Source organism: Tetrao urogallus (assembly GCF_951394365.1).
Source record: "Tetrao urogallus genome assembly, chromosome: 17".
Taxonomy (NCBI): Eukaryota; Metazoa; Chordata; class Aves; order Galliformes; family Phasianidae; genus Tetrao; species Tetrao urogallus.
The window spans coordinates 461,390-476,872 of record NC_136830.1 but is presented as its reverse complement, the minus strand read 5'-3'; the positions used below and the strand labels follow the sequence as shown (position 1 = coordinate 476,872).

Here is a 15,483-nt window from a genome sequence, read left to right as displayed (position 1 = left end):
ATGCTTTTAAAAACAGCAATATCTCTTCTGACTTTGAATTGAGATAAGTGTCTATTAAACACTATTAAAGTCATCACTGTGATTAACACGATTCAATCGCCAGCTCTGCACAATTACTCATCCTGGGCGAGCTCACCAGCAGCACCACTTCGTTAGCACGCTTCACGTCCTTACTCATGGCAGCAGCTGCAGTGAGCAGTGACTGAATGCACCCAATGCCCCCTCTTAGCGTACTTTACATGTGAAGACACCTTAAAACTCAATTTGGTGGCATTAACTTCCAAGACAGCACTGAGGGGTCAGAGTAAGTCACTCCGGATGCTTTCACTGTGATCCCTTCCTTGACCGCTTGAAGCCAGAGCTGCCACATCTCAGTTTTGCCTTTTTAATGCCTGTGTTTCCAATCCTTTCAAGCACTAGTATTTCACGCCAAAGAACAGACGTGTGCAGCTTTGTATTCCAGCCCACTTCCTTTTTAAAATAGGCATTAATAATACTTAAATGCATTCCTCTCTATTTTTCACCCCTCCATCACTTACAGGGTGGATTTTACTTAATCTCTCTCAGTTCAAAAAATCTTCCTGCCTTTCTATCTTCAGTATTAGGAAGAAAAACAAAAAAAAAAAAAAAGTAATCTTTAAAATTGTAATCTCATCTGTGTCAGACCAAGACTTCATTATCCCAGGTACATTTCTTTGCCAGAGAGGGCAGGGTAGGAAAGGAAAGAAAGGTGGAAGTGTGAATTACCCATAATCAAAAGAGACATTGTATACCCACTAAGCAGGATGGCTGAAGCCAGTTTTCAACCAAGCACAATGTGAGAATATAAGCACGCTGCGTTTCAAAGATTCTGGCTCCTCTCAGGGGCAGCTTTCTAGGACTGCGTGCTAAAAATGCAGCAGACAGCCAGCTGAAATCCAGTAAAATATGAAAACAATTTTTCATTGAACATTTGTCTTGAATGCTTCAGCTAATTTCTACAGCTTCAGAGATGTTGGCAAGACTCAAATATTGGTTTTGATGCACGTTCATCACCAAACAAGGAGGCAAACTGTCAACTGGTGGACAAGCATTAATATACTGTTGTATCATTGAGTACACTGGTAAGGCCTAGAGAGGTGAGATCATTTCCTCGCTCGAATTACATAACATTTTTATGTGTTGAAACCAAGAGAGTGAACAAAAATTAAATAAAAAAGCAAATCAAACCCACCGCCTGAAATCCAGGGATTTTTGAGAGGGATGATACGAGAAGCTGCAGGCGTAGCAGATTAGCACTGTGAATTAAAAAACAAGCAAACAAAAACACACACCACAACCCTAAAATACCAAACGTAGCACCCTCTGTATTTTGTCCATAGCGTGGACTATCTTCTGCTACAGCACCATTCCACTGCTGGCACTCCTTGTAACAGTGCTGTGCATTACAGCTGCTGGCTTCTAGAGGTGATATTAACATCACAAGTGAAAGAATGCATAATTCCTCTCCTAAAGCACAGCTTGAGAATTAGGTTTCTGATTACTGCAGACAGCTTTCTAAGAGATGCATTTTACTTAGCCTCCAATAAAACAAACAGACAAACCAGCTCCAAATTTGACTGGATATTCTCACACAGCTGTAAGTACACATTGGAATACTTTGTTTCTACAGTATTGTAAATCTTCACCAAGAGATTGAAATGAAAGGATCATTTCTGAGAGTTTTACTTGTTCAGCCCCCCATGTTTTGGGAAACTTGACCAATTTCAGAGTGAACCATATCACGAACTTAGCAAAATGTCACACCTCCCTTCATGAATGGAACAGCTTCCTCCTCACCTGACAGCTATGAAATCAAACAATTCTGTATTATTCTTTCTATACTAACAACAAGAACTTTGTTTCCAAGACACCAAGAGGCACAGCGGTCATCAGAATTTAGCATGACTCTGAATATCTAGGTCAGAAATCACAGCGATGGGAGATGGCAAATCCAAAGTGACTATGTTATGCAAGACAGAAGGCTTCCTGAACTAAAGCAGGCTCATAGAAAAATTAACACCTAGCCTACTAGGTTACCCTCACAGAAAGAAGTCACATATTTTAGGTCAGTAAAATGTAGGATGGGGAAGTGGTTACAACCTTGTTGGAAAAGCTACTGTTGTTGCACAGCAAAACAACAAAGGCCGAGCTGCTACAGGGATGGCAGCTCACAGAAGAGTTACTGTGTCAAATGCTACCATGGGCCCTAATAACCCAACAAAGGCTCCAGTCACTCGAGGACCGCACTGCCCACACCAGCTGATGGTGCAGAGACAGCACAGACAGAAACAGCTCTACTGTTCTTTGTTCAGCCATCTCAACTCTTCTAGCTAAAATTTCCTCCCATAGAGACATTACTTTTCAACGCATTTTGATCCACAGCACTGACATACTGCAACATCATGTGCTTCTAAGTTAGGCATACAATCTTGCTGCCAGATGTAAAGCACTTCTTGTTTAGGTATAGAAATTACTAACACATTTGCCATTGAGCCTTCAGATCTTGTTGAGTTCTGCCAGTCAGGCTAGCAAAGCAGGAGCAAACACGGCCAGGGGCTCTAGTGTGTAATGGATCTAGCAGTTGCAAAACAAAACACACATTCATTAAGGACTCTTTCATCATTACCTTAACTTCACATCTCCTTAAAAAGTTATTTAGATTCCCAAAGTCCAAGAAATATGGCAAAATCAATCATCTAGTAACAAAAAACGATTACTGAAACGTTTCTAGTTTATGTTACCAAATTTTCTTCTGAAAGTTGTATTTCTTTTTAAATGAAATTAAATTAAATGAGATCAGATTATTACTTCACGATTACCTAGCCAGAGCTTTATGCATGGGGCAGGGGTAAGTCACAGTAAGTACTGTGAAGCTTATGTCACATGTTATGCAATTTGGCAACAACAAACGAGATGTTTTCTTGAAACCCTGTTCCCACTAAAATCATTAATAAAAGTGAAAGAGTTAAGTGCATCACACATTAATATGAATGAAATAAAGTCACATTTTAAAAACACTATAAACTGGCTCATCAGAGTATGATGAGAAGCCAGCAATCCTTGTGTGAAATATTTAAGGCACTTGAGGACAGTCAGTTTTTAAAACCAGGTAATAAAGATGCCATTTTAAAATTCTAATTTAAATAAAACATAACAAAATAAAGTAACACTGCAAAGAGAAAAAAAAATCTTCCACTCTAAGTTTCAGAAGCTAAAATAAAAATCGCATTTGTTATAGTACACAGAAAAATGGTAGAAACAGAACATATTTAACAAGCACACAAACTTCGTAAAGATCTCTCTCAAATACAGCAATACAGTTCCTTTCTTTTCAGGCTGCCAGACAGCCAATCAACATTTTTGTTAGAAATAATCCAGTGCAGTTAAATACTGGATTCCAGTTTATTAACCATAGCATCCCAGGAAGTAGCTTGGGATGTTGCTTTTTTGCTCTGCCACTGGAGCATTCAGCTCCATTTTCCCGTCTCCATACACACAAAATTAAATGTTTCTGCCTGAAGAAAGAGGCAATATCGTTCTCTTAACATCATCTTTGGTACAAAACAAAAGTAACCTACACAGCATAATGGTGTGCTATCAAGCCTGTTCCTACAAACTATGCAAAGTAACAACCCTTTCTTTCATGATAGCTTCTCTACTCCCAGTTCCCAAAGCAGTATCACAAATGGAACACAGAGCACTCTTTTGAAGCATTACTTCAAATTTTCACTTAGAATTCACAAATGGTGGATCTCACCCACTAGCTTATACATACACTTTTTGCCACCCCAGGGCAGAAGGATATGGCAGCAGTCCTGGGACATGTTTTAGAATTCCACTCCCACAGACAAGAGAGCTGTACGAATCTCCATGGCTCTCCAGGGTTTTTTGAATGGAGGAAAAGAGAAAGAAAAGACAAATGGGAACTCAGTAAAAGGAGACTTTCCTTTTTGTTATATGTTTGTCCATTTGTCATTTTTCCTGACGCATTTTGCCTATTGTATTAGAGGCTTACTTCAGTGGAAAGCAGTTCCTTAAGCAAACTTTTAAACCTTCTGGATTAAGCAGATTTTGTCACTGTGTGGCTGCTGCCTCACAGCTGAGGAAATTAAAGGGTGAGCTCCGAGCATCATCCCCAGTCTCAAGGCTCTTAGTGTCTCTGAGACAGTCTGCCAAGATGTCCTGTGGATCCCTCAAGAACACCACTAGAACAGTAATGTTGTCATTGGATCCATTTTCCTTCGCAGCAGCCACCAGTCTTTCTGCTGCTTTGAGACCCACTCCTTTGGTTTGCATTAAATGATCTAGGACTAAGTCTACAACCTCATATGGCTTGACAGCATCAAAGAATCCATCACAGGCTAGAAGCAAGTAATCTTCAGAACCAGTCAGGTCAAACGAATCTCCATCTGCATCACCAGAGATGTAAGGCTTTTGACACACATCACCTAAGACAAATGATCAAAACAAAGGCTTCGTTACTTCAAATATGAACAGTTCTTCACCCATAATTGCTTTTAGTGCCCCAGAGGACAGACAGATCGTACTCCAGACATATCTGATACTGGACTGGAACAGTGAAAAATAGTGAATTCAAGGTAGAACACAGCAATCTGATTTAAAAGTTGTACCCAAGAGTGAATAAAAAATACAACAGATATTTAAACACAAAGAAGCCTGGATAAACATTTTTTACTTCTTCCACTTGAACACAAGAAATACCCTTAAGTTTGTTGTAGAACAATGGAGAACAGTGTCAGAAACCTTCAAGAAGCCAAGGGTTTAAATACTTTGGAATGTCATGTCCAGTATGTAAAACAGAACAGCATACCATGCTCATGGTAAAAGCAGTAAGACTAGATAGGTATAAACTATTTAAAAAGTTACATAGACATAGTCTAACCTCATGGCAAAGTGGTTCACTATTTGAACAACACTGAGCAAAATGTCACTTAGTTATACAGTCTCAGGTGGTACATTCTAATAAAGCTTGATCTGAACTGTGCTGATGCTTACCAATTGCTCTGGAAACAGCCAAAGTGCCATTAACCCGCCAGCAGTCCATGTAGGTTACACATCCACCCAGAGCCTCAATACGTGCTCTCTCATCCTGAAAAACAGCAAAATACACATTTTATACCAAGTGTCTTTTGGAAAAACAGTCTGCATAGGAACTTCAGTTAAGACTACCAGTACCATCAGCACTTTCAAGGCGTCATGGAGTAGAGATTGCCTTTTTGTAATACAGGAGTGGATGGAATCATCATTCTCAAAAACCTACTGCACTACAGAAAGTATGCAGATCATGAAACTCAACGCTTGGCTCCAAAAGGTTTCAGAGAGATTCTGACAGCACATGCAAAAGAAAAAACAAATCAAAGATTCAGACTTACCTCTCTCTCTGGTTTGTGAGGTTCCATTAATGTCACAGCATTTCCTTGCTGCACAAGCATTACCTGCGAGTCCCCTAGCCATGCTATGTGTAGCTTGTTCCCTACAATCAATGCAGATACACCTGTTGTGCCACTCCGCAGCCTCTACAGAAGGAAAAAGATGTGTTAGGTGAATATCCAACAAATAGGTTACATAGCTGTATAATCAATGGATATTAAGATGTTACAATCACAAAATAAACAAGAGAGTTAGGCAAAGTAGATTATGATAACGAAAGAGAATAAATGGAAGGCTTACCCTTATGCTGGGCTCACCACAAAACACCAGAAGGAGGGATCTCCAGATGAGATCCTTCCCCATTGGTAGCCAGCTCTTCAATAGGTCTAGGAGAGGTGCAGCCTGGCTCCACCCCTTCCAGCAGCACAGGTGAATTGCCTTCAGCTGTGCTCCTCTGGCTGACTCATGGCTCGCCTCAGGTGATCAATCAGAGGTTCAGGCCGTGACCCAGCAGTTCCCATACACATAGCAAAACTACAAACTTACATTTAATAAAACTTAAATGCAGTGCAGTAGACCTGTGATCATAATTCAAGTACATTTTAAAAGGTACTACCTATATCAGATGCATAAACATCTACACAGATACACGTGAAATAAACTATTTATTCCAGTATGCAGATAGTTCATACTGCCTGTTTCATTATCTTCCCTCTCTGCTATTAGTTCCAAAACTGATCAGTTACTGCTGTAACAAGAGTTCTCACTACCAGCACTATTATAATAAACCATCCTTCCTTTCTGTAGATTTGACCAAAAAAAATATTCATCATACCAACTTGATTCAAGGCAGATCAATACCTGAAGAGCCTGTTCTAGGTCATTTTTACAATTACAGAACACTTTTATCTTATTGTCACCTGTTACGTTAAAGGTAGGAAAAATGAGGAAGAAGATGAAATCTCTTTTGAGGTAAGGAGTAGGACAATGGAACCTAGAGACTGCCTAATTCAGGCAGAGAGCAATGTTCTCTCAAATAACTGGTTGTTTAGAACACTTAGTGCTTATTTTTGATCACCCACATGCAAGCACCGCCATTTCGCTTTTCCTCAAAAGAGAAATAATTTGATCAAACAGTTTCATGCAGCATTATTTAATAAATAATTCAAAGATACTATAGTGACAGAATTTTCTGGATAATACCATGTTGTCCAACAGTTCTTACTGTTATTTGAATACAAGGGAATTAACCTCTACCCACTCACCTCTCTTTTAGCTTTGAAAAGAAACATTTCATCTGTCTTCTGGAAAGAGCATTTCAAGGCCTCAGCTGGATTCTTAACAATCTCCTGGTGCAGCCCCACATTTACATGTAAATGTGTTGCTGAATAATTGGCAGCATCCACTCCACCATGGCCATCAAATATCGCAAAGTAAGCACGATCGATGTCATCCTTTTCCGGGGAGGAAGAAAAAGGAAGAAATATAAATGTTCAAAAATAAAATAGCTCCTACAGCAGTAACAGCAAGCAATGTTCTGTTCTGGGCTTTCTTCCATATGATGTTGCATAGGTAAGGACAATTTAAGCCAGTTAAGCCACGTGCAAAATGGATGAAGTGGGTACTCCGCAGGGGAATTACTTTTCTTTAGTAGATCTTAGTAATTTAACATCCTAAAATTCTAGAATTGAAACAGAACAGAGTTAATTATGTAGTTCTTCTCCAGCTTTCTTTATTGGCATTTGTTCTTGTTTAACTCCTCTATTTTTTTTTTTTTAATTAAAACACATAATTTACCTCAGTCAGAAAAACACCTCACCTCCAGCAACGTAGTGACAGATAACTTTCAATACTTCCACAACGCTTACGACACGAAACCTAAAGTCACAAGATCCTTCTTTATCAGGGCATTAGTTAGGTTAATCAGCCCCTAGCAGACAAAGTAGGTACTTGCTCCAGCACAGACATGATAAATACCTTATGGCAGCAAATCCTCACCATTTCACAAATCACACATCACTAGACCACTGTGCTTATTGCAACGTTGAAAAACTAATGAACTGCTCTCCCCAGCACTGTCCAGACTTACTGCTAAGCCAAACAGCTGATTGAACTCCATGAGGATAACATGGCGGTCCTCCATTTTCCGTCGAGTGTTACGGATGGCATGGGTGGAAACAAGCAGGAAACGCTTCAGTGGTCTCAGCGGCGGCGACTGCTTCTGCCATTCAAAGCAGACATCCCGAAGTCTGTTAAAGAAGCAGCGCTGCAGCGACTCTCCGTCCAGCACTGACAGCACGAAGACAAAACAGTAAGTCGTGCCCCATCATTTACCCTGTCTTTCCTTCAAGTGTCTTTCCTTAGAGCTACATGCACGCACTCAGCACTCTGCCCCTACAAGCTCTGCAAGGCTCCAGAGAATCACATGAAAGGCGACAATACTGGAAAACAGTGTAACATTCAGGATAAGGAAAGGTTCGGGTACTTCATAGCTCTCATTCAAAAATGGGTTTATCACAGAAGTGACTACATTAAAAAGTAATCCCAACAGGATCCAAAAAAATCTGTCTGTCAAACTAGACACAAATGGTAAGTGAAACACACCACGTTTGGTGGTAGAAGTGCACTCCTATTCAAAAAAAAAAATAAAAAACAGATCAAGTAGGCAGAAAATCCAACCAACTGGATAACAGATTGTTCTCTTGGATACAAGCACTGAAATACCATTAGCCAGACATCGGGTTATGTCCTACTGAACCACTTCCACTACAACAACAAGAAAGTGTAAGAGTAAGCTTTGTTGAGGTCAATAGCTCAACTCATAGCCAAGCAGAGCAGATTCAAATTTTAAGCTGCTGTTTTTATCTTTTTAAACACATGGGGCTGTAAAAGCTGAAGGGACAGAAAAGAACCTGCAACTTTCCTGCTTTGTCATGACAGAGCAGAAAATGTAAAGACCCACTGAGCATAGTGCAAAAAGCTCCAGACAGACACTCAAATCCATTTCTGGATTGGTCCCAAAGATCAATTTATCCAAATTTACTGTTCATCAGACTGAATGATTTGATTTTTGGCATTGTGTGAGAAGTTCTTAACTAACTAATTCAGGAAGCACTGCAGACACGTTCACTTGTTAATTATTTTTGGAAAGACAAACTCTCTTCCCTTTCCAGAAAACCAACTCTTGCAACGAGTCCAGGGCTCCAGACAGCACATTTGTATCTTGCCCACAAAACCAGCGTCACTACCTTTCTTCCCACAAATACCTGGCAGGGGCAAATAAAGTTCTGTTCAGTGCTGCTCACCAGACAGTCTAACCAGATATTCTGGGAAACGTTTCAAAACACTGAAGTATTCCAACAGACAGCCTCTGAGAAAACCACAGAAGGAGAAAGTATACTTACAGGTGAATCTTTCCTCCTCGCCTTCTCCCTGTCTTTCCACACTTTCCCTCTTAAATTTAGTCAAGTCTGTTCGGAGAACTTCATCAACTGCAGTGTGGATCACTGATGCTGCAAGGAGTGGCGAAACACCTCTGCTGGTAACAAAAGGAAGGGAAAGAAGAACAGTATTAGTTTAGACTGAACTACAGCCTCACTGTTTATGACTGTTGACCTCAACTCAGAATTAAGAGCATGTACTCAATCAATAATTTCAACTTTATTAGTAAACGAGCAGAACAAATCATGTTTGATATTTATTCATATAAATGCTTAGAAAGATCTTCAGTTAGACAAACACCTTCTCAAGAAGGCAAAGAGGAGGAAGCAAATGAATCACGTTCTCAAACCGCTGCCTCGTGCTTCAGCCGCAGATGGTATCCCATACTCTCGAGCCCTCAGATGGGAATGGCTACCTTCAGCTCTGGGCTCTGAGCACAAACCTGCTGTTGGGACTCACTATGCAACAGTTCCTGTTTGCAGCTAACTGCCTCACCGCAGGCAGGAGCAGGATCTCCGTGCGGTGGTTCCCAAAAAGGTTACTTTGGACTCCAATTCCCTTCCCTCCGAGAGGAAAGCCATGCTCAGTACTAACCTAAAAAACTCCTCACACTCAGTTTGTTCTGACTGGAAGGTCTCCAAAGAAACCCTTCTCCAAGGAAAAAGGTGCAAAGGGCGATACTGGAAAATGACTCCTATATTCACTCTACTCCTGTGGCTGACGCTAACAGTTACAGCACATGACATCCATTCCAGACATTTTTTATGGGCACAATGAAAAATAAGCAGACATTCACATTAAGAACTTTATCTTTTGTTCATGGGGTGTTTGATGCCCACAAAGCAACAAATTACGCAAACAAAGCAAATAACACCTTAAGGCATCTGCAGCAAATCAAGGACAAGATGCTGTTCCGCCAGAAAACATCGGCCAGCTGGGGAATAAGAACTGGTGGGAGCAACTGGCTCTGCAGAGGTTCAACGCAGACAAGAGGCAGAAGAGCTGGGGGAAGACTGTGAGCTTTCAGATCCCTGTGACAACAATCTGAAACGTATTTTGCCACTGTTTCTGAAAGACAGGCTCTGTCATATTCTCACAGCCACATATGAGCACCTCCCATGGCAGCAAACAGAAAGCACTGTGTTAGTCAGTAGGTTGCCAACAGAAGCATTTTTTATGCTGTGCAATGATGGCCTACTTTAATGAGTCATTTCAGTACTTCAGATAGATGGCAACAAGTTTGCAGTTGTTGCAGCACTACCTGCAGTCATCCCACATCGTGGGAAGCCAGAAATTTGGTCTATTGAAAAAGAAAAAAAGACTAATACGTTTTGAAGAGACAATTTCTTTCCTACAAAGCCCTGGCCTGCTGTACTGGGTCCCAAAGAAGACTCTTAACCAAAAGGCAACGTACTTATTGCCATAATTCACAAGCCCCGTAAAAACTCTTTGTACAGGAAGCCTGCAACAAAGAAAAGGTTTACAAGTTATTATGTCACATCCTTCAACTTTGTCCAGATGCCACCCAGTTTATTAGAAGGAAATTCAGAGATTCCTCAATACTGATACACCTCATTGAGCTTTACTTCCTACATATTTTCTCTTTGTCCGTCTCCACAGTTTTGCAAATCTAAAAAAGAAAAAGGCTGCTTACTGAGAATCTGTTTGCTCTACAGAACCAATGCAGCTGGTTCGCATGGACCAGCAGAAGACAACAGTTAAAAAAAATCATGATCCTGCCCATCTAGTCAAACCTCAGTTCTGGACAGAACACATCCCCTGATTATTTTGTAAGCTCTCAGTGTTAGTGCTACCATGCCTGTAATCCTGCTTTTTAATAAAGCTCGGGTAAATGGGGCTCCAGGGCAATGCTGTTTTCCATTCAGCTTAGATGTTTACTGGTTCTAATCTCAGCCCCTAAAGCTGAGCTTCAAGAGCTAACAAAATACATAATCAAAGATGAGTAAGAACTGCTTCTTCGGTGCAGAGCCCAAGGTCTCACTTGGCAGGAGAATGGCTGGGAGCAGAGGCAGTACCTATGGCAACCACTGCAAAAGCAGAAGCCCACTGCAGTTACAATAAGAAATCTCAATGCTTTTTCAGTAAGCAAAGAAGACCGTCGCTTCTTGTCAAAATCCTTTCAAAGCAGTCCAGGACACCCTGCTGACAGGCTGAACCAAGCACAGTTCAGTTTTCATGAATCAGAAGAACTACTGTAGTTGCTTCCTAAGTGAGAAAATAACCACGTTGGGAGGAAGAGGGAAGTCAGTGGGGTATGTTTCATGGAAGGAAGCAACATCCTCTTAAAAGCCTTAGGAGAAATACGACAATACCATTTCTGTGACACATGCAACTCTAATTACGAAGCCTCAGCCCACACAGGCTGGTGGTAAACAGCCTGAGAATTCCTCTGCTACGGGCTATTTCTTTGCCGACAAAAAGGGTGTGTTTTGACCACAATAAAAATTTAGACAAAAATTAATGCATGTTGTAACAGTGGAGATGAAGCACTGTAGCTTCAATGCCAGCTGAAATCAGAGCACCAGTGGCTGGGGCACAGAGTTCATATCCTCCAGCTACTCCACGGTAAAATATGAGCCTCATTTTAAGACTTGAGAATAGACAAAAGCATTAAGAGTAAAGCCTCAGCTCCGACTACGTTTCTTTCAGAGGCCTGCAAACACACACAGGCCTTCTGTCATGCTCTGTGCCTGCAGCTTGTGGCAGTTTTGAGAAAGCAGCATTCTGCAACAGATGGCAGGCTCCAAACAGCTGCTCTTGGAGCAGAGCAGCAAGCTCTGCATGATCCAGTGCAGGGTGCTACGAGCCTCATGGGGACAGACCGAGCACTCAAGGCTTACACAAAGCCTGCGGAATGTTTTCCCCTTTTCTTGGGAGGAAAATAATTCACATTCCCCAACATGCTCTATTCCACTCTATTCCACAGCCACGTCAGGAGATCTCTTTATGACAACAAGAACAAGAGCTCGCTAACTGCAGTGGCTACGTCTGAAGACCACTTGCCACTTTTCACAGAAAAAAAAGAGTTACAGATGAAATATTAAAGGGCTGCCACTGTACAATCCTCCTTTCAGCGTATCTATACAATCAGATATATATACACACACAAAAGCTATAGAGAGAGGTAGGTGTAGGCTGTGTGACGAAGAGATGTTAAATCTGCCATCAAACGCTTCTAGCTTCAGGCAGCAGCAGTAGGGAAGACCTATTTTTGCTCCTATTGGTAGCTGTAACACCAGAAGAGCACATACAGTACAGCTCTGCCACTGAAGCAAAAGTTTGGCACTGAAGACTCGGTGTGTTTATAGCACATTACAACTGCATCAGCAAAGCATTTTTAATGCAGATCTGCAAATGCCAGCAGCTCTCTAGCAGGTCTCTGATGCTGCTGAAATAACATCAGGTCATAAGATCTCCCGATAAACAATAGTTGCTTGTATTCAGTATTTTCTCCCCAGTCTGTGACTTTAGTTTCTCTCCTCCAGATACAGAATCATAGAATGGCTTGGGCTAGAAGGGCCCCCAAGGATCATCAAGCTCCAACCCCCCTGTGGCATGCAGGGCCACCACCCTCCAGATCTGGCACTAGCTCAGGCTGTCCAGGACCCCATCCAAGCTGGTCTTGAACACCTGCAGGGACAGAGCATCCACAACATCTCCATGCAGCCTGTTCCAGTACCTCACCACTTTTCTCTGAAGAGCTTTCCCCTGACATCCAATCTAAATCTTTCCTCCTTAAGCTTAAAACCACTCTCCCTTGTCCTGTTGCTATCTACCTGAAGAAAAAAGTTTATTCCTTTCCTTTTTTATAATCGCCTTTTAAAGGCTGCCGTGAGAACTCCTCACAGCCTTGTCTTCTCCAGGCTGAATTAGCCCAGCTCCCTCAGCCTGCATTCATAGTGGAGGTGCTCCAAACATTGTTGCAGCCCTCCTCTGGACCCTCTCCAACAGCTCCCTGTCTGCTATTTTGGAGGCCTCAGTTGCAACACAGAACAAGCTGGTTTTGACCATCACCCAAAATTCCTAGACTCTATTTGTTAATAATTTACAAAATCAACTAGTAAGCAGCAAAAGCACTACATGCCTCTTGTGCACTGATCTCATCAAGGTTTCCAACCATAACACTACGAACCATGAACAAATGCGCACACCGGTGGTTCCTGAAAACAGGCATTCTTGCTAATCCACATTTGCTTTCACAGCTGAGCACAACTGGTCCCATGAAAAGCGGAAAGTTTGTTGGTAGGCTTTCACACAAAGCAAATGGATCACTGAGATCATGAACACGTTCCTAGCAAAGAGCATTACTCTGTGCATCACAGTAACATATGCTGTCCAAAACCAAGAGTGAGAAAGTAAGCGTGGGGTGATTCATTAAATGCTGGGTCAGTAACAGTGCTCAGAGAGGAGGATAATAAAGGTTGCTCTTAGAAGAGATTGAGTAAATCAGACACAAGACAAATCCCTCCCCCAGCTTCACGTGAACATCACATAAAAACGTTAAAATATCAGAATTGCAAAATTAAGAGTTCTAAAAGCAGAGAACTGCTGAAAACAAATACACCAGGGCTATGCCTCAGGTGTAAGCATTACAGTGCAAAGCACAAAGACAGAGAACAGGATGCTGAGGCAGCTAAGAGACGAAACACGGCAAATGCTTCAGGAAGGGCCACAGCGGAAAGCTGCAGCTCACAGCTGTTATTGCAGTGAAGTCTGCTCAAACAGGAAGCCTGCTGGAAACCCACATTGTTCTTTCGCTGTGTCATGGGATGGTCTTCAGCTTCCACCAAGGCAAAGGAAACATTTCTGTATTCCTGCTAAGATTACATCTCGTGTTCTGTTTCAGTACAGGACAGTAAAATTTTAGGTTAATTTCTAAATGTTTGGAAATAATTAAACTCTCATTCACATCAATCCATTTTCACAGGTTGTGATAAGGCATGCTCTTAGCCAGAAGAGTATTAATAAAAATTCTGCAAAACAAGAGGATTGCTTTGCCCAGTTCCTAAGAGTTCTATGTAAGTATTTAACTCTGTATGAGGCAGGTACTTCCTTGATTTAAATTATCCGAAGTAGAAGTATCTGCAAAGATTCAGTAGATAAGACATTAAACCTGGTCAGGAAGCAAAAGCGTTGCCTGTCTCACAGTGCCAGCTACATTTGCAGAAGACAGTTAGAGTAATTCATTTTAGATTAGCAAAGACAAGCAAGAGGGTCAGCTCCAGACACCCGGCTCTTCCATGCAAGCCAAGTGTGCAGCCTTAGGGATACAGGTGTGGTAGGACAGTCCAGCCAAGACCAGCAATGCACAATACAGTCTTCCAACTGCTGCAGGGCCTGGAGCCATCGTGCTGCATGGGAAAGGTGGTCTTCTTCTCTGGCCCGACTGAAAATTCGAGCCTTCAGCTCAGTCAGTAACTGCGACGTTATGGTCAGAGTTGCGTAAGAACACTACCCTTTGGTATTTCTGTTTTCCAAGTCCCTTTTGTGAGAAGGAGCATAAGTAAGTCGATCTTTACATTTTTATTCTGTTTTGCTTTCTTTAGCCACCTCCCCCTTTGCTTACACTTTCCCTGCCAGCTTCAGGAGCCCCACTAAGCAGGCTGCTTGCTCGGCGCTGCAGGGCAGGTATGCGAGCAATGCAGCTCTGACAGGGCAGGCTGCGCCCCGTAAACACAACAGCGACAGGTGAGGTGAAAGTATCGCAAGAGCAGCGCTCTCCCTGTTCTCGCTTCTTAACGCAGGTGAGTAACTCAGAAACACCATGCAACCGTCGCTGCGGTTTGAAGAACGCAGCCTGCATCTCTGCAGCCCCGTCCTGCTCGCGCCGGAGCGAGGCGCGGCGGGCAGGCGGCTCCGCGAGGCGCTGAGGGCCGGCAGACCCGCACGGCTCGGCGCACCGAGTGCCGGCCCTGCTTCGTGTGGAGCGATTCGGTCACGGCACAGCCGAGGAACACCGACCGTTCTCCTCCCAAACAAATGAAAACGTTCAAACAAAAAGTTCGGTTTTGACGCGTTTGTCGCCCTCGAGCTTAAGCGGGCCAGTCAGCGGAGCGGCATCAGGACGCATAGCGGCCACGGCGAAACGCCCGCCGCCTCCGGCCGCGACAGGGTGCCCAGCACTCACAGCCGGCGCGGCCAAACCGAGGCACAGAGAACGGAGCCGGCCTCCCGCCCCCTCCCCTCCCGGCCCCGCCGAGCCGGACGCGGTCAGGCCGCGCCGCGCCGCCCCTCCAGGGCCGGGAACCGCACCGCGAGGCCTCGCCCGGCCGAGTCCCGGCGCCGCAGCGCCCCGCGGGGTCCGGCCGAGGCCCGGAGGCGGCTGCGCTCCCTCAGGGCCTTTGAGGAGAGGCCCCGCCCGCCCCGCCCCGCCCCGCCCGGCGCTCACCTGCCGCCCAGGAGGTTCCCCGCCAACTCGGCCAGCGCGCCCGGCGCCTCGGCCTCGCTCAGGGCGCCGCTCCACGCCGAGCTCCACGGCAGCGGCTCCCCCGGGCCCAGAGCGGACGGGAAGTCCCTGAGGAAGGAGCCGAGGGGAGCCCCGGCAGCCTCCGCTTCCAGCGCCATGGCGGCGCCGCGCTGACGGCCGCGGGCGCCGAGGGGCTGCGGGGA

The 15,483-nt window shown here is 43.7% G+C and overlaps 1 protein-coding gene across 2 annotated transcripts; it reads right to left on the bottom strand.

Annotated features, from left to right (window-relative positions):
- Positions 1-4,095: 4,095 nt before the first annotated feature.
- On the bottom strand, positions 4,096-15,438 carry PPM1F (protein phosphatase, Mg2+/Mn2+ dependent 1F; the record flags this gene model as incomplete). Of its 2 annotated transcripts, none has more annotated exons than XM_079543963.1 (7): positions 4,096-4,469; positions 5,038-5,131; positions 5,415-5,558; positions 6,678-6,866; positions 7,502-7,701; positions 8,817-8,950; positions 15,263-15,438. In XM_079543963.1, 7 exons carry the CDS (start codon positions 15,436-15,438, stop codon positions 4,096-4,098), a joined length of 1,311 nt encoding a protein of 436 aa, XP_079400089.1. The 2 variants fall into 2 exon arrangements, with proteins under 2 accessions (XP_079400089.1, XP_079400090.1); XM_079543964.1 differs by having other exon boundaries at positions 8,817-8,947.
- Between the last annotated feature and the right edge of the window lie 45 nt (positions 15,439-15,483).